Genomic DNA, 25,710 nt, shown 5'->3' with positions numbered 1-25,710 from the left:
TGGACAGGGAGGCCTGGCGTGCTGCGATTCATGGGGTCGCAAAGAGGCGGACATGACTGAGCAACTGAACTGAGGGCTAGGGACGGTGGGAGGGAATAAAGGTTAGGCCTGAGTGGTCAATGGATACTTTTATATGCCTTGCTTAGTTTTTTACAAGGAGAATATAACCAGGTATTATCTGTATAACTAAAGATAAGCTTAAATTTTACTCCTACCTCAGCATAGGGAAAATCTTATTTCTTTATAGGATGCTGCTTTTACAGCTCCAACACTTGATCCTGATCTCAGAACCAGATAACTAAATAGAAAGGCTGGTTGGTTTAAAAAAAAAAGTGTGTGTGTGTGCGCGCATGCATGTGCTGATGTTGGACTACAAAAGTAATTCCTGCTCCTTGTTATAAATCTAAACAATACAGAAATATATGGAGTGAGCATCTCCCCTCCTACCCTGCAGTCCCAGCCCCTGGAGGCGGTCACCATGAACCGATGAATGACTCTTCTTCGTGGCTTTTGTCTCAGCCACCCCAGAGCTGGGAGTTGAGTTTTCATGGTGGTGCTTTTACAAGAGAGGAATTGTGCTGTACAGACAGTGAAAGATGGCAGACATCCTTCAGTAGCTGCGCCCACATGCCCCATCGTTCGACAGCTGTGTAATAATCCACTGTGTGGGTAAACCGCGACTTAGCAATTGCATCCTGATGGGCATTTGAGTTATTTCCAGTGTTTTCACTCTTTTGAACAATTCTGCAGGGAACTTGCACACACACCTTGGTGCATTTGTAGCTGTTTTGGAGGCTGGAGCTGGTAGCTTGCAGGTGTGCTGTGCAGACATACCAGGGGTCAGACACCCATTTCTTGGTCTCTTTTTTTGAACACCCATATCTTCTCTGAGCTGCATCACCAGAACTTAAGACTTCAAGCTCTTAAGCCAAGCCCTGTAGTTCTCAACCCTAGTGTCCATCAGAACCATCCAGAACCCTTTATCAAACAGCCAGCCCCTTCATCCCCCACCCCCTACCCAGCCCTCCAAGGCAGTCCCTCTGGATGGACCTGCAAATCTGAGGGCTGTCAGGCTGCCTGGGGATTCTGGGCCAGTGAGAACCCCTGCTGCCCACCATCTCTTAACCACTATCTTTTTTTTGCCTCCCAGAATAGGTTCTCAGACTATGAGAAGAGGAAGGTAAGAAAAGTCTTTTGTCCTCTGCCACTTTTCTTCTCATTAAACATCTCAACTGTTATATTTGAGGAGACAAGCTCTTCCAACCTCTTAAGTCGGAGGGGGAAGCAACGGTTGCCCCTTATGTATATCACCTCCCCACAGTCTACCCAGCCTTGGTGGTTGGGAGGATGTCCCCACTTTACAGATGAGAAGACTGAGGCTTGGAGAGATTGAGCCCATCCCCTGCAGCTGTCACATCCTAACCCCCTAAAGCCTGTGCCAGCATCACCAGGGTCTCCGTTCTTGCAGGAACAGAAGATGCTGGAGAAACTCGAGTTCGAACGGCGCCTGGAGCTCGGGCAGCGAGAACACGCCCAGCTCCTCCAGCAGAGCAACAGCCAGAAGGATGAGATCCTTCAGACGGTCAAGGAGGTTCGTGAGCGGCTAAGTGGGGTCAGGCCTGTCTGCTCCCTCTGCCGGGGGCCTCCTGACTGAGGCTGTGGTTCCTCTGGTGTGGGAAGGCAGTGGGGGTGACCTCTCTCAGGCTCACCCGCCAGGACGCAGCGTTGGGGAGGAGTCATCCATACAGGTCACCTAGCCCAGGCTCTTCCCATGCGTGGATACCCCGAGGCCTAGCAAGGGGAGGACTTGGCCCAAAGTCAACACAGATGGCAAGACAGAGGAAACCTGGTCTCCTCGTCTCGGGCCTGGGCCCCTGGCTGCTCTGCGGTTCCTGAAGGGGTCCCAGCAGACCCCAGACCTCTGCTTGTCCTGCCACAGGAGCAGTCCCGGCTGGAGCAGGGCCTGAGTGAGCGCCAGCGCTTCCTGGATGCAGAGCGTCGGCGGCTGCAGGAGCAGCTGAAGCAGACAGAGCAGAACATCTCCACCCGGATCCAGAAGCTCCTGCAGGAGAACCAGAGGTCAGGCTCCCATCTCCCCGGTCCCCAGACCCAGAGACCTCCCTCAACGTGATGCCCACGTGGGGCTCAGTCTCTCCCTCACCGTCTCTGATTCTACCCAAGGTCTCAGTGCTGCGTTTGGCACTGACTTTAAGAGAATCTGGTCTCCCCGATGACTCAGCGGGTAAAAAATCCACCTGCAGTGCAGGAGACACGGGAGACGCACTTTGATCCCTGGGTTGGGAAGATCCCCTGGAGGAGGAGATGGTAACCCACTCCAGTATTCTTGCCTGGAGAATCCCATAGACAGTGGAGCCTGATGGGCTACAGTCCATGGGCTGCAAAAAGTCGGACAGGACTGAGCAAGTAACGCACTTAAAAGAATCTGATCCAGGGATGACCAGGTTTGCCTCTTGGGGATGCTACTGATTGGATCTTTGCCTCCCAAGTTTCCCATCTGTAAAGTAAGTGGGTTTAACAAGTTAAAGTCACATCCTGCTCTAACATTTTGGCTTTGCAGTCACCTGTCACTCTGAGATCAGCCATTCGCCTTAACAGATCTAGTCCAAGGCTAGAGCCGCAGGGAGCAAGTTCCGATGGGAGAAAGCAGGTTGGATAGAAGTCTCAAGAAGCCTGAGAAAGTTTAACTGGGGGTCTCTTGGGGAAAGATTCCAGAAACAGGCTCTGCCACACCCTCTGCTGCTTCCAGCCTTCTGTTCACTGTCCTCCGAGTCCTCCTCCCTCACCTGCAGTTGAGTGCCAGCAGGAGCCGGCTGGCCTGCCATGCGCAGTGTGCCCACCCCCGGGGGCACCAGGAAACTGCCCTCTGCTGGCTGCTTCTTACATGTGAAGCACTTTATGTCTGTTTTCTTGTTCATACTTTACCAATACTCCATAAAGCTTTAAAAAAATTATTCTTCCCATTTCACAGATGAGGAGCTGGGATTTGGAGTGGTTGAGGAATTGGCCTGAGAACACAGCCCTAAAGGCCCAGTTCCTAAGCCCCCTTCAGCGGTTCTGTTGGAAACAGACCCAACAGTGACTGCCGGCTTTTCATGGTTTCCTTCACAGGCAGAAGAAAAGTTCCGAGATTCTGAAGTCTCTGGAAAACGAAAGGTCAGTGTTCTGCTCTAGCACGTTCTCTATGACTGCCTGTCTTCCTGTGGGTGAGCAGACCTGGGGAGAGAAGGTCTTGTGATTCTTGAGGATTATGTCAGAAAGATTTCCTAGAGTTTTGAGGGGATTCAGGCTTCCCTGGTGGCCCAGATGGTAAAGACTCTGCCTGCAATGCAGGAGACCCACAAGTTCAATCCCTGGATCAGGAAGATCCCCTGGAGAAGGGAATGGCAACTTCCTTCAGCATTCTTGCCTGGAGAATCCCATGAACAGAGGAGCCTGAGGGGCTACAGTCCATGGGGTCACAAAGAGTCGGCCCAGCTGGCAACTAACACTTTTACTCTATCATGAGGAGATTCACCCCCTTACAGAGTTTTTAATTAAAAAGAATCGCTGCCTTCAAGTTTGTTAAAACATACCGTCCTGAGAAAAGTTCAGACATGAATAAGAATGTATGTATATTAATGTCCAATTGTATTTCTAGTGTAAATAGTTAGAAAAGAAATTTCTGGAAAGAAAAATTTGTTTGCATGAATTATGTACAGAGGAGTAATCTGTAAGCGTTAAACGTCTTATAGAAGAATATTCCTTGTTAAGGGAAGCACTATATTGCTAGGTGGAAAAGTGGCATCTACAGTGTATCGCTTCTTAAAGACAGCTTACTTGTATCTCTGCTCAGAAAGTAGAAGGACCCACCCCAGATGTTTCCACTGAACCTCTTTGAGTGGTGGGAATTGGAGGTGGTGATCTTTGTCTCATTCCCTTTGGGTTTTCTGCACTTTGCAAATTGGCTGTGTTAAGGTGCCCACTTTAGTCATCAGAAAAGGTGATAGGTGGGGTGGCCTCACTCCCTACTCCCTGGGGTGTTCGGGTGAGTCCTTCCTGGTCCTCAGGGGCCCCAGAGTGTCAGTGTGGACCTGGCTGCTATGCTCGGGGAGCTTCCCCTCCCACAGGCCCAGCCTTCCTGGCTCCTGGCTGCCTGGGCAGGCCTCCTGCAGGGGGGCTCGTGTGGCGTTGCGGCCCCACCACCCTGCCCGCTTCAGCTGGGGGCTGTGGCAGCTGGGGTCAAGGCCGAGCTGAGCTGTGGCTGGCGGCATTGACTATTCAGCACACTGAGCCGGTACCCTCTGGGCTGGGCCTGGTCTCCAGGGGTGCAGCAGGGGTGGTCTTCCCTTGAGCAGCCTGTGGGCCTGGGCTGAGTGCTCAGGTGATTCGTGTTGCTTCTGGTGAAGTCAGACCCTGCAAGAAGCGTAAAGGAGGTTGTCCGCTTCCCAACCACTGTGCCAGTTTGGTGTGCGTGGGCGAGGTGGGGAATAGTGTGCACACAAGCAACGTGCACGCGCGCACACACACACATGCAATTACTTTTTAACTTTCACTTCACTGATGTATTTCCATGCCAAAAACCTCATTATTTGTAATAACTATAGCTTTATAATTATATCGCAATTTATTGTAATTAGCCCTCTGAACATTTAAGTGGCTTCCAGTGTTTTGTAACTACAAACGATATGACTGTAAACGTCTTCTAGATATACCCTTAGGCACTTGGGTGAACGTTTTAGAAGGAAATATTGGAAGAACACTTAGCTAGGTATTGCCAGACTGCCTTCCAAAACACGTTTGACTGTTCACGTCCCTCAACAGCATGAAGTACCCATTTCTCCATCTTCATTGTCATTGCCAGCGGTTATCTAGTTTTCTTAAGCTCAACCAACCCAACATGTGAAAAGAAAGTTTTACTTTTTTCGTCACTAGCAGTTTTAAGAATCTTTCCATTTTTCCTTTTTTTTTTTTTTTAAGGTCACTTTTATTTAAGCATCAGTGAATTGGCTGTTTGCATACTTGGCCTGTTTTCCTAAGGGAATTTTCATCTTTTTATGCCACAGGCTCTTAACTGTAAAAGTTAACAGGGCCCCAGGGGAGGTGCATAATGCCACGGGCATATCAGAGGGCACGTCCAGGTTGATACATAAGGGAGGACTTCTTGAAGGAGGTGGTGGTCATCTGGCGAGATTTCCTATTGGAAATGTTATGTTTGCTCAAAACGTGGTTCGCTTTCTCTCTAGAATAAGAATGGAACAGTTGATGTCCATAACGCAGGAGGAGACGGAGAACCTGCGGCGCCGTGAGATCGCCTGTGAGTCCTTGGGGTAGGGCGGGGTCCTGGGAGCAGAGGGGACAGCCGTCCCATCCCCCTGTTGGTCACCTTTAGGGGGCGCTGGGGGGGTGCCCCTCAAGACGGTCCTTCAAATCCTGTCGTGGCATGGGCTCTAGGGTCAGGCTAGACTTGGATTAAAAAATCCCAGCTCAGGCACATAGCCATATGACCTAAGGGACATTACTGATCCCTGAATTTCCCGAGCCTCAGTTTTCATATCTGTAAAATGGGGAAGAAGGTAATAATCTTCTTTGTCAGGTCATTATGAGGGTCCGATAAGATCATGCTGGCGCAGAGCGAGCATTTCGTAAACGATGGCTGTCAGGGCTGCTCTCCTTGAGAGCTGTGGCGGCCCCTCTCGTGGTCCTAGGAGCTCGCCTTCCTGCTGCTCCCCGAGGGGTCCCAGGGTGTTTCACTGTCCACACAAACAAGGGCAGTGGGTGCCATGCAGTTCTTCAGAGCCTGAGTGATAAGATGGGATGTTCTGTGCACCCTCACCCCAGGTTCATCGTGTGCCCAGCAGTGGACTGGCAAGTCCCGTACACCGTCTCATCCCACCCCTGCCCTGTGAGGTGTCAGATCGTTAATTTCCCAATTTGAAGGTCACGGTTGTCCACCATTTATAGAGAAGCGTTGTGTTTGTATTGCCAGATGGATGTTTATCAAATAGCTGGTTGGAAATAGGCTTAGTGTTAGGGGGCTTTTGTTTTCACCTTTTCATATTTCCCTATTGCTTAGCTTTAAAAAAAAAAAGCGTGTGTTATTTTTATAACTGAAAAAGGTCAACAAAAGTAATGAAAAGGCAATAACCTAGAGTGGTGGAGGGCATATGGTGTCAGGCTGTCCCGTGTGCTGCCAGAGGGAGTGTGAATCGGCTGGATCTTTCTGGCGGGCAAAAAGGGCAACTCGTGTATATATTATTCATGACCTTGAACCAGTGCACTTCTAAGAGTTATTCTAGGAAGTGATCAAATAGTGAGATGTGCACAAAGATGTCTGAGCAGGGATATTTGTAGAAGTACCATTTGATAATCACAAGAAGACTTTGGATGCGCTGAAACAGGATTATCTTAAAACTTCAGTCATCCATGGTCTTTCCTTGTGGCTCAGCTGGTAAAGAATTCACCTGCTATGTGGGAGACCTGGGTTTGATCCCTAGGTTCAGAAGATCCCCTGGAGAAGGGAAAGGCTACCCACGCCAGTATTCCGGCCTGGAGAATTCCAGGGACTGTATAGTCCATGGGGTCACAAAATGTTGCACACGCCTGAGCGACTTTCACTTTCACTTTTTCATCGTCCACGCACCATAGTGCTCCGTTGGTGCTATTAACATGGCTGTGTTGATATAGGGATCCATTCATGAAAGGTGAGAAAGGAGGTATATTTAATGTGATAAGCGTTTTAATTTTCTTGTGTTATGGTGAAATATACAAAGCATAAAACTTACCCTTGTAACCACTCGTAAATGAATAGTTCTGTGGCATTAATAGCTCTGATGGTGCACTATTCACCGTCACCCCCATCAGAACCTTTTCATCATCCCAAAGGGAAACTGTACACCTACTAAATAGGAACTCCCCCTCCCCTTCCCCAGACCCCGTAGAGCCACCACTCTACTTTCAGTCTGCCTTCTGTCTCTGAGTTTGACTGCTCTTGGGACCACGTGTAAGTGGAATCATACAGTGTGTGTCCTTTCCTGATTAGTTTCTTTCAGATAACGCCCTCAGAGTTCATCCATGTTGTAGCTTATGTCAGAATTTCCTTCCTTTTTAAGACTGAAATATTACAATGTATGGATAGACCACATTTTAAAAAATGTTATTTATGGCCGTGCTGGGTCTTCGTTGCTGCGAGGGCATCTTTCTGGTTGTGGCGAGTGAGGGCCGCTCTCAAGGAGCGGCGCGCGGGCCTCTCACTGCGGTGGCCTCTCTCATTGCCGAGCACGGACCTTAGGTGTTGCAGGCTCAGTAACTGTGGCGCACGGGCTTAGTTGCTTATGCCGTGTGGCCTCCTCCTGGATCGAGCCTGTGTCCCCCGCGCTGGCAGGTGCTTTCCTTCCCGCTGGACCGCCAGGGAAGTCCCTAGACCGCGTTTTGTTTATTCATTCGTCCATCAGTGGGCACTTGGGCTGTTTCCACCTGTTTTTTGCCTGTTGTGATCCATGTTGCTATGAACATGGGTATACAAATATTCAGGTCCCTGCTTTTAATTCTTTCATTTAAATTTTTGTAAATCCATCAATATACATTAAAAATTCTTCAGTAGAAGATATATCAAAATAATATTTCTGGGTGACAAGACTGTAGGAGATTGTGTGTGTGTGTGTGTTCAGTCTCTTGTAACTCATCAGCCTTTTAAGCTGAAGTTACTTCTATAATTTAAAAAAAAAGATTTTTTTCCTAAGGGTGATTGTCAGGTGGGTGGCCAGGTGACCCCATAGGCCACCAGGAGCGGCTGCTCAGCCCTGCACCGCCCCCCTGCCCCACCGCGCCCTCCACCCACAACGTGTTTCTTCAGCCGCTATGCAGCAGATGCTGACCGAAAGCTGTAAGAGCCGGCTCATCCAGATGGCCTACGAGTCTCAGAGGCAGAACTTGGTCCAGCAGGCCTGCTCCAGGTAAGATAAGGAAGGGGCTTCCTGAGTGAGGAAGTTGGGGGAGCTGGCTCAGAGCTACGGAGTGAGCATTGGCACAGGAATCCCCTGCCATGCGTGGGCCACCCCACCCCAGGCAAGGTCCTCAGGAGTAAGTGACTGCTGGTCTTTGTGGCTTTTCTCACTGGGCCCTAAGGAAGCACCACCAGCCGGTGGCAGAGCTTAGGATTTGACCCAGACAGAGTGCTCTAAACTGTGGCGACTCAGTCTCCCAGGTCACAGGTCAGGAGTGGGGTGCACTCAAGGGTGTGGTGAGGGGGTTGTCTCACGCTGACAGCCACTCTGGGCCTGGCCCTGCAAGTTCACCCCAGCACTGTTTTTGTGTCTGGAGGAGCTGCAGTGCCCAGCAGGTGAGCAAAGTGCCTTTGAGGCTCAGGAGCCCCAGACAGGGACAGGCCAGCAGCTCTGACCGCTCTTGTGTCTCTCCTCCCCCTGGGCACCTGGAGCATGCCAGCCTCTGCGTTCCTGCAGAGACAGGGGTTCTCCTGCCTTCTAGGTGATGTGACTTTGTTTTTAGGAGCGTGGGCACTTGGGGCAGACTGATATGGATTCATATTCCGCTTCTGTTTCTTAACTGTGATGTCTTGGGCAAGTTATTTTCCTTCTCTCAGCCTTGGTTTTCTTATCACTAAAATGGGGATAAATGACAGTAGCTATTCCTAGAGTTACTGGAGGACTTGATGGACCTTAGTGATCATGTCAGCACATGAGGATGCAATAGATAGCAGCTGTTAGCATGACACAAACTCAAAACCAAGCTTGTACCTAAATAATGGGCATATTAAAGTGGTAGGGTTTGGATTTTTGTGCCACTAGACTTGTTCTACGGGGATGAGGGCAGGTCCACGGCCAGGCTGAGAAACACTGGGGTGGAGGGTGAGATGTTAGTGCCAGGAGAGACAGCCTTCTCTCAGCTTGTGGGGTTAACCTGAGAGGTCATAAGCTCCCTGTCGGTGGAGGATGGGTGGGCAGAGCCAGGCCGCCACGTCGGGGGTGTCGTAGAGAGGATTCCCAGAGATCACCTCCCCAGCCGCAGAGACACAGACTCCGCCACCGCCCTGCTAGGGCTGTGGGATTCAGACAAAACTCCCATGTCCACCCAGCCCAGGACGTGGCCCCCAGCGGGTGCTCCATAAGTCTTGCTGAGTGAATAAATGGTTTATCTCCCATCTCCTCCAAGGTGCCTGGCACACAGTACGTGCTCAGGAAATGTTCAGAGAGTGAGTGAATTTGCTGTCTTTCCGGCAGCATGGCTGACATGGATGAGCGGTTCCAGCAGATTCTGTCGTGGCAACAGATGGATCAGAACAAAGCCATCAGCCAGATCCTGCAGGAGGTGAGCCCTTGCCCAGGGCACGGGGCGGGGGCACAGGGAGGGTGCAGGGAGCCGAGAGCAGGGCGGCTCAACTCCATGTGGAGGTGCTGTTCTGGAGAACGTAAGAACCAGGATGCTCAGAGTTTAGAAATGCACAGACCATCAGGATGAGGGGCAGGGAGAGGGCTCTCTGGGCGGTGGTTTCCGCTTACTGAAGTCAGGAGAGCTGCCTTTCCGGGCACCCCTCCCCGTGCTGTGTGGGGCTCCCTCATGAGGATCTGGTGGCAGTGCCCGCCCCCACCCGCCCCCTGCAGAGTCGGAACAAGCCCCTGACTTCTCCCTTCCAGTCCCGCCACCCTTTATCTGCTCTCCCTTGGGCTTAGGGGTCGCACAGCAGGTGCTACTGTGCGGACCAGCCCAGGAAAGCCCCTTCTTGACTTCCTCCCTCCTCTGTCCAAATTGTTCAGGCCCCAGGTTTTCCCATGGACCCTGTCATAGTTCCCCCACCCTCTCGTCTCTTCTCTCCTTTCTCCCTCTGTGACGTCATCCTCCCATCACAGGCCCATCGCTCCCTTTGCTTCCTCCCCAACTCCGATCTCTCTCTTCTTCCCCCCACGACGCTGTGGGCTTAGTCCTTGCAAGACTGTCTGAGGAAAAGGCTGTATTTCTCAGAGAGGATGTCCTGCCTTGGGGTTAAGATGAGGCTCTGAGCTGGACAGACTTGCGTCCTAGTGCCAGCCAGCTCATTTTCCCAAACCTCACTCTCCTCATCTGTGAAATGGGGCAGTGAGGGCGCCTCCCCCCACCCCCTTCATTGGTCGTTCCACGTGCACCACAGGGAGAGCCCTGAGCACGTGGCCGGCAGGTAATACGTGCTTAATAAGTATTATTTTTTTAAAAATTAAGCAAGTGAGCTGAAAAGTTGTTGTCTAAGAAGGAAATAGGCGTAGGTTAGGGTGTCTTTGAGGCAGGTTGTGTTTGGGCCCCCTGAGCAGCCATGCTGTCTGTCACAGAGCGCCATGCAGAAGGCAGCCTTCGAGGCTCTCCAGGTGAAGAAGGACCTGATGCATCGGCAGATCCGGAAGCAGGTGAGCGCGGCCCTGCCCCCCAGACCGCCCTGTGGGCTTTCAGAGGCCAGTTAAGGTCTGAGTCCCGGCTCCTCCAGGCCAGGCTGGCAGGAAGTCTCTCCAGCACCTCCCTCCCCTCACAGAGCCTCACAGGGCATCACCTACTCGGGGCGTCAACTACTTGGGGTGTCTGGAGGTGCCTGGGACAGCACTGTGGATGCTGGCTGGTGGGACCTGTGCCTGCTGCTTGTCACGATGCCCAGGGCTGAGGGAGGGAGGCCCTGACCCCTGGGCAGCCCCACGCTGACCAACCCCAGGCAGGACCCCTCAGCCGGCTCAAACTGCAGCGTCCTGTGGCGCGGATGGAGGAGTTGGGACAGGTGACGCCCCACCTGGGTGGGTGGAGCCCGGGGCGTGCTCTCGCGTGGCCTCCGCTGCTGACCCCCAGGTGACCTTGGGCGAGCCCTCGCCCAGCGGGGCTGTGTCTGGCTCACTGCGCTCCCTGGGCAGGTGGAAGGGTGGCTGGAGGCAAGCGAGCTTTCAGGCTACAGGACGCATATCACGTTGTATTCAGCACACTTTCAATTTCACATTTTGCATGTTTGTTTTTTTTTTCCTTCTTCTTTTTCTTCTTTTCTATTTTGGCCAAAACCAACTTACCTTTTTATTTCCCCTTTAATTTCAACCCCACATTGCCGGACATGAATCTCATTCCTCTGACCAGGGGTTGGTGGGGTCGTAGGGGCAAAGGTCACAGGTCATAGGCTCAGAGTAGAGAAGTCACTGGCTGAGGGGGTCTGACCCCCAGGACTAAAAGACCCCACTCACACCCTGGAGGTATGTGGTGATCCCCTAGACATTCTCACTATGGGTGGTTCTGACCCACCAGGCCAGCTGTTCCCCTGGAGACCACAAGCAGGGACAACCTCAAGGAAAAGGCACACTCATTTACCCGCTGTGAGTCCTTGGGCAAGTTACTTAATATCTCTGAGCCTTGGTTTCCTTGTCTGTGAAATGGAGGCAATAATACCTCCAATGGCCGAGGAGAAGCGATGGAAAAGATGCGTAAAAAGTGCGCAGCACGGTCCCAGCGTGTGCCGTCTCAATGAACGTCAGCGACTATGTTATTGTTACTGTAATCCAGTTCCTTCCGCTCCCCTCCGCTCTCCTCTGTGGACAGCTGTCTAGAGGAAGCAAGAGAACTGGATGGCAAGAGGCTCTGAGAATTCCAGGTCTGTTCTTCACTCTGGCCCGCACCTTGAAGGAAGCCCCTTCGCCCCACGCACCTTGATGGGCACCCCCTCTGGGCTGGCCCTGTGCCCGGCTTTTGATCAGCAGTTCTGGCCAGGACAAGCACTCAGCCCTGTGAGCTAACAAATTCTGTTTAAAGCCCTGCTGACAAGGTTTACCAGGTTCTCAGCCCCCTTCATTCCAGAGCCTCCCCCTGCCCCCCCAGAAAGGATTCTTAGGTCCGCTTGGCCATCCAGGAGCAGCGGCGCAGGACTGAGCCGTGGTTAATGTGAATTAAAAAACCCCTGTCTCATCTTCTGTTTAGATTAAGTTAATAGAAACTGAGTTATTGCAGCTGACACAGCTGGAGTTAAAGAGGAAATCCCTGGACACAGAGGCGCTGCAGGTATGTTTAGGGCTCCCCGGCCTGCCTGTCCCCCCACTCCACCCCCACTGATGAGACCTCCCGCTGGCGCCCCCACCCCTCTCAGCTGCCCTCCCGCAGACAAGGCGGTGATGCTGGAGGATGCCACGACCCCAGAAGGCTCATGCGGGCCCAGCGCAGGCCCAGGTTAGGGGTGGGTCAACCTGTTGCTAGGCAGGAAGGTCAGAGGAAGGAGGGTTTCATTGCCAAGGCTCACCAGGCTGCATCTCCATCTCCGTGTTGTCTTTGTTTTGGAGCCGGGTCGCTACTGAGCTCCCTGCCTCTCTCAAGCCATGCTTCTGGGGCACTGGTTCTCACAGCTAACACCCCGGAGGGGACAGCATTCTTGGTATCCCCAGGAACCATGTCACTCCTGCAGGCAGCTTCTCTGATCTCTGGCCCTTGCTGTGTGCCCTGGGCCGGGAGGGGAAGAGGGGCGGAGGGATGGCCCTTTCCCTGTTCTGTGCCTCAGTCTCCCCAGGCGTTCACAGAGGGGCTGGGTCCATGGTGTGAGAGGGCATGTGCCCTGTGCCCGGCTTTCGAGCAGAGCCTTCTGTCTGTCCCTGTCCCTGTGTCTGTACTCAGCAGACAAGTTTTTGTTTATCCCATGGGCTTCCCACTGCGGAAGAGAGCTAGGGTCTGGAGTCCTGGTCACAGGTCTGCCACTGTGTGACCTTAGGTAGGTTGCCTCCCCTCCCCAGCCCTTCAGGTTGCCCCTGCATAAAATAGAGGAGTCTTCTAACCCAGCCTGTGTCATGGAGCCATCAGAGATCAGTGGGACAGGCCTCAGCCTTGCAGAGGTTAGGGGCGCTCAACCCCCAGCATAACCACCGTGCTTGGTGGGTGCCCATCTCCTGCCTGTTGGAGCTGTGGGGCTCCCATGTTTGGGGTCTCCATGGGATATTCCAAGAGGAAGAGAGGAGTGGAGCGTGGACACAGATGGGGCTCTCTGGGGTATGCCCATTCCTCCATGCTGGCTGGCGTGGGCTCCTCATCCCTCTTGCCCTTTGCTTCTGCCCAGGTGCTCTGTGGTCAGTGAGCCCGAAGTCAGGGTCCCTGCCACTTGTCATTTCCTTTGTTTGGCGTTTCTCATCACTGCACTGTCATTGGGCACTAGAGCCCACGCCTGGCCTTCCCCGCCCCCCAGGGAAGGGAGGAGCAGGCTGGGGAGAAGGGCACCTCCACTCTCTCCCCCGGTCCTCAGCCTGAGATCAGGGACAGAGCCTTGATGGGAGTCAGGCCTACCGCAGCCCCCAGCTGAGAACCAGTTGGAGGGGTGTCCTGCTGCTGCGCCACGGGGGCCTCAGGGCCGGGGAGCCATGAGCTCCCAGCACTGGCCACGGCCTTCTGTCGCAGGAGATGATCTCGGAGCAGCGCTGGGCCCTGAGCTCACTGCTCCAGCAGCTGCTCAAGGAGAAGACGCAGCGAGAAGAGGAGCTCCGGGAGATCCTGGTACGTGTGGCGTCCATGTCGTGCACGGGGTTGCTTTCCCTCCGAGCCCACTGTTCTTAGAAACGCTTCGTTATCCTAGACACCCCCTGAGCTCCACCGTGGGCCAGGCCCTGTGCCGGGAACAGATGACAGCAAGGCCAGTCTCTTCCCGAGTCCCGCACGAGCCCGGGTGGTATGTTTGTGCCACTGGGCACAGACCACGTTAACATGTGCTATGCACGGCCAGCCTTGTCACGGCCAGGCTCCCGCCCACAGGGACCTTGGTGACTCGCTGTCCACTGCAGCAGGACGTGACCATCAGGGTCACAGGCTCCCGAAGAGAGGTGTGTCCACAGTCCAGAGAGGGCTAGGCCAGAAAAGGGGAGTCACTTAGCTAGGTCCAAGAGGGCCCGCCCAGGGAGCTGGGGGATGCCCAAGTTGCAGTCCCACGGCCCAGCGTGCAGCCGTGGTCCCGGCTGGGCGGCTTGGTGGCTCAGCACAGGCTCCAAGCTGGGTCTGAACCTGGCTCTGACTCGGGGCGGCCCTTGGCTCTTGGGCCGGCTGCTAATCACTCTGCCAGTCGCTCAGTCTCCTCACCTGTGACACTGAGACTGCCTCAGAGTTGTGAGAACTGAGTGAAACGGCATCTCCCAGCACACAGCAGACTGGCACCAAGCGCCCTGATGCTCTCGCTGTTGCTGCGTTTACTCCTCCGACCCCAGTACCTAGAATCGTGCCTGAGTGACGGGGTGGAGGAATCAGTGTGAATAGCTAACTTCCTTGTGCATCTGTCTCTGTGCCCATGTCCTGTGTGGACACCCCTCTCTCCTGTTCTCAGTGCTGCGGCTTTGTGGGTGAAAGTGGACGAAGTGCCCTCCGGAAGCTGAGTTACCCCTAGCATCCCAGTTCTCCCCCTGCTGGCACCCAGAGGACACGCAGAGCCTCCCGGGGGGAGGAGACGGCTACCTACTGCTTTGTTTTTCCCACAGGGAGATGAGAAGGTGTCTCCCCTCCAAGTCATGATGCCCGGGGCGGCGGGGGGCAGGGGCGCCAGATGTCAGCTGCCCAGGTTCCTACAGATGAAACAGTGAGACTTAGTGGAGAGGGATGTTCTTGGTAAAACACCAAGTCCATCCATATGCCGTTCACAGCCGCCCATGCCATCAGCGTTTCTATTCACTGACTCGTAACTAACAGTGTCTGCTTCCTTCTTGGCAGACGGAGTTAGAAGCCCAAAGTGAAACCAAACAGGAGAATTACTGGCTGATTCAGTATCAGCGGCTCTTGAACCAGAAACCCTTGTCCTTGAAGCTGCAGGTGAGAGTTGCGGGCGCACCTACCCCACAGGAGCCCTGGGCCCCGGTAGTGCCAGCTTGCTGATCTGTCTGGTGGAATTCCCTTCCCATCTCTGGTGACTGGTGCACTGGGGCCTGTCCTCAGCCTGGGCAGGCACAGGAATGGTGGGGGCGGCATTGGTTCTGGTGGCGGGAAGACAGTTCCTGCCGGGTGGAGCCCGCTGTGTGCTCACCACTGCAGGGGCTCGGAGAGGACAGGGGTTGTCCCTTCCCCCTCCTCACATGCCCTTTTTTTTTTTTAAATAAAAATGGAGCCTCAACAGTAGTGTTCTCCAGCCCCGGGTGCGTAGATCTCCTTGTGTGTCTGGATCTGATGATGTAAGATCTGGGTGATTTCATTTGCTTCAACAGTCCCCCTCCTCGATGGGCACTTACGTTGCTGGCTTTGTCAGGTTTACTGAGTGGCAGTGAACCAACTGCTTCACGCGTCTGTCTCTGTGCCCTTCCATAGCCGTCTCGGTAGGAAAAGTCCCAAGAATACATTTTTCCTGTTGCGTTACACGTATGTGAACTCTTTGTGTGCTGTGGTAGGTCACAGCCTTGGTTTTTCCCGTCTGTGGTGCACTGGGCTTCCCCCACGGGTGTGTCTTGCAGGAGGAAGGCTTGGAGCGCCTGCTGGTGGCCCTCCTGGTGGAGCTGTCGGCTGAGCACTACCTGCCTATCTTCGCCCACCACCGCCTCTCACTGGCCATGCTGAGCCGGATGGGCCCTGCGGACCTGGCCAAGGTGGACTGCGGCGGCCCCTTAGGGGAGGCTAGGGAGGCGGGCAGGGCCCTGACCCGACGGCCAAGGGGGGACTTGATCTTCACGCAGGTCTTGGCAAGGCTTGCCGTCTGCAGATGACTTGGGGCCGCCTTGCTCCCAGCAGGCCAGGACACCTGCCCCGTCTGCCCCCAGTCACCTGGCTACAAAAGCCAGAGCTGCAGGTGCTGCGGACCCCAGATTGTCCCCTCCGCCAGCCCCTGTCAGATGGGATCTTCACATCATAGGCTGGGCAGGTCCTTGGAGGTCATCTGGACCGTCCTTTCCCCACACTCTGGGCTGACAGTTCTATCGGCAGCACTGCCTGCGCCTGGTACACTCTGCGTGAATTCATTTACTCTTCAGAAGAGACAAATACTGACTCTGGCGAGTACTTAACAGTGTTTGACACTGTTAAGCGCGTTTTACATATAAGCATGTTTTAGATAAACATCTAAGCGTGTTTTACATATAAATTCATCGGATCCTTATAATAACCTGGACTTCCCAGGTAGCACAGTGGTAAAGAGTCTGCCTGCCAGTGCAGGAGACACAAGAATGTGGGTTCAATCCCTGGGTCAGGAAGCTCCCTTGGAGAAGGAAATGGCAACCCACTTCAGCATTCTTGCCTGGAGAATCCATGGACAGAGGAGCCCAGCCAGCTGCGGTCCATGGACTCACAAAGAGCACACACACAATAACCTGGGCAGGCAGGTACGGTCATCGTCATTTTTTCAGGTGAGGACGTGGAGACACAGCAAGGTAGCAGCTTGCCTGAGGTCACATGGCAGAGCCACGTCCAGCCCAGGGGCCGTGCTGTCGGCCACTCTGCTGAACTGCCTGGTCCCTTGACAGAGGCAGACACAGACACCAGGGCTCAGAAGGACTATGTGGGCCACGTTGCCCAAGTTCAGGAGCGCTTGCTCTGGAGGCTGAGGGACTGAGCGTCTGGTGCGGCCACTTTGCAGCAGTCCGGCCTCGGTGTGAACCACCCGACTGCGTGAACTGACAGCCTGCTGCTGTCGGCCCAGCCCCTGCACTTGCTGGACCGGGGCCGTCACCAGTGCTGATTTCCCTGTCTTTCCGCCGCAATGATGGCCAGGCCGGTCAGCCTCTGCATGTCTAGTCGAAGGTGCCAGAAGTCAGGGAGGAGGCGGTCCTGGCGGCTCTGTGCTGCACCGCAGGCCCCCTGCCCAGCCGTGCCCAGGCCCTGACCCGCCCCCTCGGTCCTCGCAGGTGGGCGTCTCGGAGGCCGGCCTGCAGCACGAGATCCTGCGCAGAGCCCAGGAGCTGCTGGACGCGGCCAGGACCCAGCCAGGTACCGCCACCCGGCCTCTCCTAGCAGAGCCCTTACGTAGGGGCGTGGCTGGAGCATCACCTCTTTCCCTTTCAGGACGAGTAGGACCACTTCCAACCCCTGCCAGTCCTTAAGCTCACCTCCTAAAGAAGCCATTTATAAATGGGAAAAATAGGCCCCAAAATGGAAAACATGAGCTTTTCCTACGGTGGTGGAGGGACCGTCCTGGCTTCCCTAAACCCACCCTACTGACATCAGGAACCACACACTCAGGGGCCCTGGAGTAGCGGGAGAAACCCGCCGGGCCCAGTGCCCACAGGTGCCCAGCACTGCACCCGGGGCAGGTGTGTGTGGACAGAGATGTGTGTGGTGTGGACTGGGAGGCGGGGAGGGGCTGTGGCTGAGTGGGGGCAGGAGGGATTGTGGGTGGGGTTAGGGTGTGGGGAGGAGTCAGGGTCTCCTGCCTGCCGAGCAGGACAGGTGTCAGGCATTTGACACGATCACCGTGTAGGGCCTCCTTTGTGCAGCCCCACAGGGTGGGCGCCGCTGCTGCCCTCCTTTGAGGGATGAGGAAACTGAGGCAGAGAGGTTAACCCTAACCCTAAGGGCTTCTCCCTGACCGTGGCCGCCCTCCAGGGAGGGGCCGGGGCGGGACATCTCCTTCTTAGCTCAGGGGCAGCAGATCCTCAGGCATCTTCCTGACAGTTCTCCAAATCCCAGGACTCAACATATGTTCCATGAAATAGAGATGTGCCTCCCCCCCGTGCCTACAGTGGTTGTTTGGGGGGCACCATGAGGCCCTTAGAAGGTCTAGGGTGGTTGTGACAGGCTTTAAAAAAAAAAATCGTAAGTTTTTTTTTCCCGATTATCAGAAATACTACTTGTAATTTAAACCACAGACTAATTGAACAACATGTGCTCTGAGGGGAGGGGGCTCAGGGATGAAGAGACTCGGGTGTCACTGGCCCACGTGGTGTGATAAGAGATGGATTCTCACGTCCTGCTCTGGGCGCTTGGGACCTGGGCAGAGGAAGCTGGCTTAGGGCGGAGCAGCGGGTGTGCTGGGGGCTCTCCCAGGGCAGGGGCGCAGCCTTGAGAGCTGTCTAGTCCTTTCCCTGCTCCTCTGGGCCCCCTGTGCCCGGGCCCCTGGTGGGGAATCTGTGCTCAAGGTCGGGCGCCCCCCAGAGCCCCTCACCCAGGGTTCCTGGCCCGGCGGCCCCACCACCAGGTGGCCCTCTGGCCTTCGGCAAGCAGCTTTCCCTCCCTGATTTCTCACCTGTGACAGTGGCAGGGTAGCCCAGAGGGGTTCAGGGTGTGTTAGGGGTAAGAGGACTCAGTTGCCCAGGGTCCCAGCCCTCCCACTTTATAGATGGAGAATGAGGCTCAGCAAAGAGAAACAAGACGGTGTGTGGGAGCACCCCCCCCCCCCACCTCCAGCTCTCTGTCCACTTAAGGCAGGCTGGGCCGGGGAGGGACAGGGTCAGATAGTCAGAACCCTGGCTCAGCCTCTGTCTTTCCCCACAGAGCTGCTGAAGCCACCCGAGGGCAGGGTCCTGCCCACAGCCCCCGAGGAGCTGCCTGAAGCAGTGAGACCCTCGGCTCCCCCCGCAGAGCTGCTGGAGGTACAGACCTCAGAGTGTGTGGTGTGCCTGGAACGGGAGGTAAGTCTAGGGGTGATGGGCCCAACCCCCGGGGCCACCATCCCCCCACCCCCGCACCCGCCTGTCCAGCACCTGCCACCGTCTCAGGCATGGGTGATTCATTCTGCAGAGAGTTTAAAAATATGTTGTGTTCATTAGAAATTTTGGAAAATACAGGAAATTAAAATGACCCATGATCCCAAGACTCAAAACATGAGCAATACTGACAGCATTTGCTGGGCCTTTTTTCTTTTTTTTTACAGAAGAGTTTTTTAAATTCATGCAGGGAAATTTCCCAAGTCATTAAATATCAACAGAATTTTCTCTGGAGAGGTTTTTTTCAAAACTCTTAGTTTTAAAAACAAAATTAACAGTTGTTATAAAAAAAATTAAACAACATAGCATATAAAATAAACCTCTGTTCCCTCCACCATGATCCTACTTAGAAAAGGCCACATGTTAACAGTTTGATCACCCCGTGGTCTTTGCTGGCCCCGGAGAATGCCATGATACGGGGATTGGGGAGGACTTGGTTATGAATTTAACCAAACCCCTGCTCTGGGCCCCAGAGATGGCTTCCTGTCTCTCCTAAAAAGAGGAAATGCTGAGGCAAAGCATGGACACGTCCACGGCTTGTGATCCATAAGGTTGGGGTCATTTTGAGGCAAAGTGCGTAAAAATCCCTAAATTGGGAGCAACCTGCACATCCTCTAACAGCAGGGCTGGTGAGACAGGCAATGGACGGCTGCTACAGAGGGCGGGGGCATGGAGCACGTCCTGGGAGGGCGGTGGGATCCTGTGATGGACGGGGAATGGAGTCTGACGACCGTGCGGTCAGATCTTCAGGCGGAAGGACGAGGGGCCGGGGCACCGGCCGGGGTTGGGCCCTGACGTTCCCCACTCTCCCCCCAACCCCCAGGCCCAGATGGTCTTCCTCAACTGCGGCCACGTCTGCTGCTGCCAGCCGTGCTCCCAGCCCCTGCGCACCTGCCCGCTGTGCCGCCAGGACATCGCCCAGCGCCTCCGCATCTACCACAGCAGCTGAGCGCCGGCCTCTGCCACCCTCGGGCCCGGGGCTCCACTCCCTCCTGTTCCCCACAGGCTGGTCTGGCCCCCTACCCCGTCCTGGGCCAGGCTGGGACAGGAGCGTTCCTGCCCAAGGATGGAGCAGTTTAAATCCTGTAGAGGGGGCGGGGGACCCCTCGCAGCAGGACCACAGGGTCTGGGGTGGGAGCAGCAACAGCCGCACCTCCGTCTGAGCCAGCACCGAGGGTCCCAGCTGCCCGCGGTGGTCACAGCCCCTCCTGGAGCCTCGGTTTCCTCCTCAGGGGAACCCGGGCAGTGCCGTCCCACTCGGCAGCGGTGGTGGGAGCCCTGGCCCAGGGTAGGGGCGGCCACTGTGGCCTGTCCTGGGATCAACTGGCCAGGAGGTGTTCAGCGCAGGTCTGGTGCCCCAAGCAACATTAGCCCCTCCTGGCCTCCCTCCCTGCTTTCCCCCACCCCGCCCTGCCCCGAGCTCTGGGCCCCTCTGCTCCACAGACCTGCACCTCCTCTCCCCACGCAGCTCAGGAGCAGACCCTGAGCTTCAGAGACCTGAAGCAGGAACGTCAATAAACCCATCTCTAGCCTGCTCCTCCTGAGTCGTCACTGGGCCCTGGTGGAGCCCAGGGAGGTGGGAAGTGGGGGTGAGGTGTGTGAATTTACCCACACCTCCCTTTTGCAGGTGGAGAGACCGGGCTCAGGAGGAGACGGGCTTGGAAAGTTCTCGGAGGAGATGGGGCCATGTGGGCCACCTTGTGTGCTGTGTAACCATTACCCCAGACCAGGGGGCCCGGGGCCCTGCAACCAGGACAGAAGCATCTTGACTCTGAACCCGTGCAGTTGCGCAGGTCGCTCGCTGCACAAGTCTAGAGGGAGCCGTGCTCCTCGTGCTTGCGGCAGAGCTGAACTTGGTCGTGCATTTGGGGGCAGATCGTTTTGAGCCAAGGGCAGCTTTCTCTTTGGGCTAGAGGCAGGCCTGCTGGGGCGCCTGCTCTGCCTCCAGGTAACTCGGACCCTGGCCAGCCTTCCAGACCCTATGTCCCTACCTATTCAGTGAGGGACAATAGGGGGCCCAGACCAGTGGCCACCAGGGGGCTCTGCAGGCTCATCCCGGGCCCTGCGTGAGAACCGGTGGGACGCAGGGCCAGGCCCTCTCCCTGCCTTGCTGGGCTGGTCAGTCCTGTGGCTGAAACAGGTAACAGCCCCTTGTGGACCGAGTCCTGCTTTCCAGGTTCCCCCACACACACCCTCCTGAGCTCTGCTCAGCTAAGAGGGGAGATGGCAGCCTGAGATGGGCAGGGCCATGTTGCAGAGCAGGGCATTTGGCGGGTCTCCTTGAAGCCTCACGAGGCCCCTTTTATAGGTGAGCAGTCTGAGGCTGGGTTTGATGACTTGCCAAAGTCAACAGCAAAAAACCCTGCTGAGCCCCAGTTTTCTCATCTCTGCCTTTGTTGACAGAACCTCAGGCACTGACCACCATCCCCCAAGGTGCCTACCCAACAGGGGTGGCCTGTCCCCACCAGCTGGCAGGGGGAGAGGTGTCCCCATGACCCAGAACTTCTGCCCAGGCTCCCCGCGCCCCTGGGCCTCAGTTTACACACTGGTGTGATGATGGTGCCCGTCCCCCGGAGGTTACCTCGTCCTGCAGGTAATGCGCACAGCACACGGTATGTACTCAGGAGTGCTTGCCTTGTGAGCGGGAGTCTTAAACACTGGCATCACTGGATCCAGTGTGAGCCCGCCCACCATGGCCATAAAGGAGCCCTCCCCATTGCCCAAAGCTGCCAGAGGCCCACCCTGCACAGACCCCCGGCAGAGGAAGCTGTCTGAGCTGCCATCAGGCTAGTCACCTACCTGCTGTGCCCCTCCCCACCGAGTCTGTTTTCTCCTCTGGAAAATGGGTTCATAGAACTCTGGTCACGTGCACCTGTAAGCAACGAGCCCCGAAAGTCAAGGTGCAGAGGCCCGTCTCCAGCCCAGGTCTCCCACCCAGCCAGCATCACACATGGGCCACTGGCTTTAAATAAAGCACTTTATTGATTAGTAGAAGCTTAAACAGTTTGCATAATATTTTCAATACAATATCTGGGAAGGATGATCAGAAAGTCCCAAGAGAAGGCACCAGAGGAGAGCATCTTCAGACGGAATGTATTGGTCGAAGAGGTTAGTTCGGCATTGAGACTGGGGCTGCAGGGGACTCAAAGGGGGTCCCTGAGCACCAGCCAGCGCCGCACGTCCCATGGGTCCCAGGCCCTGGCCCAGGAAGCAGATCCAGGGGATGGGAGATGCAGGGCTGTGGTGGGGGGCCGGTGAGGACCCTGAAGGAGTAGGTTTCTGCCCTTTCTGCCTTCCCTTCAAAGCAGAAGAGAGGGCCTGGGAAAACCAGGTGGCCCCAGCCCCTGGGGATGACTGCGACTTAATGCTCACCCTCAAGAACAAGGAGCTGAGGGGCGGGGGACAGCAGGGCCACATGAACAGTCCTGGAGTTGTCAGGGTGCGGTGCGTTAGAGCCCCAGCCTGCCCCAAATGCTCGTGGTGTCCTGGGGCACCATGGCCCCTCTCGAGCCCCGCCAGCTCCTTCGAGGGACAGCGTCTACCTTGGAAGTGGCCCACAGAGAAGAGAGCATCCACACCCACCCAGCCCTGCCACTGAGCAGTGTCCCCATCCCCAGCCCAGCCGGACAGAGGGACTCCTAGAGACCAGATGCCAGCAAGTAGAGGCGAGCAGAGTCTCAGCTTCCGGCAACCCCTCAAGTGCACCCCGCCCACCCCGCCAGCAGTACCTCTGCAGAGGTCACCCCTCCTTCCCTCAGACACGTCCTCGCCCCAGACCAGCACATTCCAGGCTGTTCCTGTTCCCACCCCACCTTGAGAGGCAGCCCTCCCCCAGCAGCCCCCCCCCCCCAGCCTCAAGACCCCCTCCTTGCACGTCCCTTCACCTGGGGTGGGACAGCCAGGCCAGAGTCCACTCCAAAACTGGCCTCAGGGGCCCAGAGATGGGCCTCGGCGCTCAGGCCTCCTGGTTCTAACAGGCCCCCTCAGTGATGGGAGAAGCCAGGCGGTGGACGCAGCTCTCACCGCCCTCCTTCCGCGAATGGCAAGACCCACAGGGGGAACAGGCCGCAGAGGCAGGCAGGCAGGGAGGGCGGACTCAGAGTGCTCCCAGCCCCCCTTCCCCCCCAGGAGCAGGAAAGCCACGATCATCCCACAGAAGAGAAAACAGAGCAACCAAGTGTGACCAAACCCATAAAGTGACTCAAGTGGGCCCATCCTCGCCCAGCCCCCTTGGTGCCACACCAGCCCTGCCCCCGTCCCGCCCCGCCCCGCCCCGCCCAGAAGGCACAGCTCCTGTGCTCCCCGCCCAGAGCCAAGCCAGGGCCCCGGAGGGAGTGGCCCACGTGCTGTGTCCAACAGAGGCTCCAGGGGCGACCAGCCTAGAACTCGGTCTGCACCCCGGCACTGTCCTCGGTGGTGGTGTGGATGGGGGGGCGGCCGCCTGGGCCAGACACCTGCTCGCCGGTCTCCTGGTCGCTGGGCTTGGGAGGCTCGGGGCACACGAGCTTTTCGGACGGGAGCTGCCGGAGGGGTGAGGCGGGCGGTGAGGTGGCCTCGGGGGTCAGCCCGGGCTGGGGGCTCTCCTGCACGGGGGCCCCATTGAGCAGGGGGCCGGCCAGCGGGGGACTCTCGGCCCGCAGATCCCCGGCCAGCAGGCCGCGGAGCTCAGTGACGCTGTCCGGGGACGAGGGTGATGGCAGCTCAGGGGCGGCCTCGAAGGGCAGCCCCACGTCCTCGTCCTGGACCACAGACACCACCTGCTTGGCACGCCGGCGCTTTTCCGAGAGAGGGGCTGCTTCCTGGACGCCGGGGTCCCCGCCGCCACCGCCGCTGTCCCCATACTCCTCACCCCAGTCGATGGGCGCGCCCTCAGCCAGCAGGTGCAGGTTGGGGTCGCTGTTGTGCATGACCACGCTGTCCCGGTACAGGTTGTGTTTCCTCTGCACGGCGGCCTCCTTCACGGCTGCGGGGCAGAAAGGGGTGACGGGACACTGAGCGGGGGGCTGACGGCCACCAGTACACCCCGCACCGTGTGCCCCACGTCACAACCCCTCGGCCTGAGTGGGCACTGCGACCGGACCAGGCTTCTTCGAGGCCTTAGTGTGGGAAGCAGGGGGTGGGACCCTAACCCCCATTACTCACCTGACACTCCCCAAAGTGCCAAGGACCCTCAACGTACCTAAGGCACTGGGCCGGACACGGCCCCCGACCCATACCACGAACAGCGGGCCCACCACAGCCCACCGCCTGAGTCTCCCCTTTGTAGCTTAGCTGACCCCACCAGGAAGCCTCTGGGCGCCCGCCTCCACCACCCTCCAGCAGTGAGAGTCCTAACAGGGGCCACACGGCAGGGCAGCCCCACCCGGCTCTGCAGCCAGTGGCACTGACCCTGGAGGATGTCCTTCATGACCGTCTGCAGCACCACCTCCTCATACGTGTTCTCCACCAGGATGAACCTGGCAAAGTCCTCGAAGATCAGTTCCTGGAACCGGGACAGCTCCTGCCGGCCGGGGCGGGCGTGGGGGCAGAGAGAGGGGCAGTCAGGGCTGCGGGTCAGGCTCTGGGCAGCGGGCGGCGGGCGGGAGTGGAGGGCTGCTCACCGACTTGCAGGTGGGCGCCAGCTTCTTGAGCAGGAATGGGATGGTGATCTGCAGCAGCGCCTCCCGGAAGAAGCGCTTCCGCACCGTGCTGCTGTCGTAGTCGTACTTCTGCCGGGAAAGAGGGGCCGGGGCGAGGGGAGCTCTGGGTCAGGGGCCTCCATCAGCACCCCCGTCTCACCCAGGCCCCTGTCTCCTTCCTGGGGTAGAGGGGCAGGGCCTGGCCGGGCAGCTCACCTTCAGCACCCGCTCCAGGATGCGCTGGATGGACTTGCACAGCTCCTCCTTGGTGGGCCCCTTCCCCAGCTCCTGGTGCAGGAGGGTCTCGAAGGTGTACACGGCGTTGTCCATTTGCTGGAGGCGGAGCGTACCATAGGGCATGTGAAGGAGTGCCCCCCTGGGGAGGAGGGGTGACCCCAGAGAGGTGGGGTGCTCCCTGGGAGGAGGGGTGCCCCCCTGGGAGGAAGGGGTGTCCAGGCACTCAGACACCCTTTCACTTGCTCACTCCTATGCTGTGTCTAGAGCACTGGCTCACTGCCAGGCACCAGCGCCACCCCTCCTTGCCCCAGGGGAACAGAGCGTCTGGGCCCTGTAGGAAGGAGTTTAGGGAATAGGGAGGGCTTCCTGGAGGAAGGGGTCTCTGAGACCCAAGAGGTGAGTCTGACTTAGCCAGGTGGACAGAGGGACAGGCATCCAAACAGATCCGAGAGCATGGCCAAGAGATCGGAGCAGGAGAGAACATGCAGGATTGTGGGGATAGTCAGGGCGCTGGCAAGCCCTGTGCCCACCTCACGCATGTGGATCTGGGCTCGCTGCTTGAACACAGACATGCTGGACACGTCAAAACGCTGCTGCAGCCCATCGAGCCGCAGCGGCTCCATCTTCTCGTAGCAGCTGTGCATCTTGAGGGGGTGGTATGCCAGCTGGGACAGCTTCTCCATGTACTGCAAGGAGGCAGGGACACATGAGGGACCTGAGCTGGGGCCTCTGAGTACAGGCTCCGGGGCTGGCACGGGCGCCAGGGAAGGCCATCCGGCGGTGGTGATCACCAGGGAAAGCACTGGAGGACCTGGGACAGGAAAGCCGAGGCTCTGGGGGCAGGAGAGGGGTTTGGCAGCACAGCGAGTGGAGACAGGCCGGCCTGAGTGCTGGGCGGCCCTGGGCATCTCTGAGCCTTGGTTTCCTCAGCCTCCAAATCTGGAGATGGGTTTTTGTGATCCCCAGGGTCCTCTATGGTTCTCAAAGTCTATGATTATTATTGTCAATGGAACTCCTCAGTTTGGGGTGGAGAAGAAGCTAAGGTCACAGGGCCGATTCTGTCTCCCAGACCTGACAACCATGTGGGGCTCCCGGCAGTAGACCACCCCGATATGGGGCCTGTGGAAGGCCGCTCAACCCGAGAGCCAGCTAACTCAGAAGCGAGAGGTGCCGGCTCCATCTTTGAGGGGCACAAAAATGGCATCTATGGATGTGGCCGGCTCCATGCCTCCCGGAGACCCTCTGTTCACAAGTTATGCCCAGGAGTGAAA

General features: G+C 56.7%; 2 protein-coding genes across 4 annotated transcripts in view; one reads left to right on the top strand and one right to left on the bottom strand.

Moving 5' to 3' along the window:
* LRSAM1 (leucine rich repeat and sterile alpha motif containing 1) overlaps nucleotides 1-20,031 on the top strand; it is a 32,026-nt gene extending 11,995 nt beyond the window's left edge. Inside the window, exons 10-24 of one of the 3 annotated variants that reach the window (XM_068965461.1) lie at nucleotides 1,151-1,180; nucleotides 1,469-1,591; nucleotides 1,940-2,079; nucleotides 3,130-3,174; nucleotides 5,244-5,314; nucleotides 7,853-7,952; nucleotides 9,237-9,324; nucleotides 10,317-10,391; nucleotides 11,926-12,006; nucleotides 13,381-13,476; nucleotides 14,674-14,772; nucleotides 15,405-15,536; nucleotides 16,788-16,869; nucleotides 18,373-18,509; nucleotides 19,408-20,031. In XM_068965461.1, the coding sequence (XP_068821562.1) occupies nucleotides 1,151-1,180; nucleotides 1,469-1,591; nucleotides 1,940-2,079; nucleotides 3,130-3,174; nucleotides 5,244-5,314; nucleotides 7,853-7,952; nucleotides 9,237-9,324; nucleotides 10,317-10,391; nucleotides 11,926-12,006; nucleotides 13,381-13,476; nucleotides 14,674-14,772; nucleotides 15,405-15,536; nucleotides 16,788-16,869; nucleotides 18,373-18,509; nucleotides 19,408-19,533 (1,425 nt within the window). In that variant the 3' untranslated portion in view covers nucleotides 19,534-20,031. The remainder of the gene's footprint in view (nucleotides 1-1,150; nucleotides 1,181-1,468; nucleotides 1,592-1,939; nucleotides 2,080-3,129; nucleotides 3,175-5,243; nucleotides 5,315-7,852; nucleotides 7,953-9,236; nucleotides 9,325-10,316; nucleotides 10,392-11,925; nucleotides 12,007-13,380; nucleotides 13,477-14,673; nucleotides 14,773-15,404; nucleotides 15,537-16,787; nucleotides 16,870-18,372; nucleotides 18,510-19,407) is intronic. The other 2 variants (XM_068965468.1, XM_068965473.1) reach the window with 2 other exon arrangements.
* A 2,435-nt stretch (nucleotides 20,032-22,466) lies between these two features.
* NIBAN2 (niban apoptosis regulator 2) overlaps nucleotides 22,467-25,710 on the bottom strand; it is a 53,654-nt gene continuing 50,410 nt past the window's right edge. The window contains exons 10-14 of the mRNA XM_068971743.1: nucleotides 24,970-25,125; nucleotides 24,419-24,535; nucleotides 24,185-24,292; nucleotides 23,973-24,084; nucleotides 22,467-23,547 (exon numbers count right to left, since the gene is read on the bottom strand). Of these exons, the coding sequence (XP_068827844.1) occupies nucleotides 22,964-23,547; nucleotides 23,973-24,084; nucleotides 24,185-24,292; nucleotides 24,419-24,535; nucleotides 24,970-25,125 (1,077 nt within the window). The 3' untranslated portion in view covers nucleotides 22,467-22,963. The remainder of the gene's footprint in view (nucleotides 23,548-23,972; nucleotides 24,085-24,184; nucleotides 24,293-24,418; nucleotides 24,536-24,969; nucleotides 25,126-25,710) is intronic.

Source organism: Capricornis sumatraensis, chromosome 1, assembly GCF_032405125.1.
Source record: "Capricornis sumatraensis isolate serow.1 chromosome 1, serow.2, whole genome shotgun sequence".
NCBI classification, from domain to species: domain Eukaryota; kingdom Metazoa; phylum Chordata; class Mammalia; order Artiodactyla; family Bovidae; genus Capricornis; species Capricornis sumatraensis.
The sequence above is the reverse complement of the archived record's forward strand: the minus strand, read 5'-3'. Positions and strand labels throughout refer to the sequence as shown.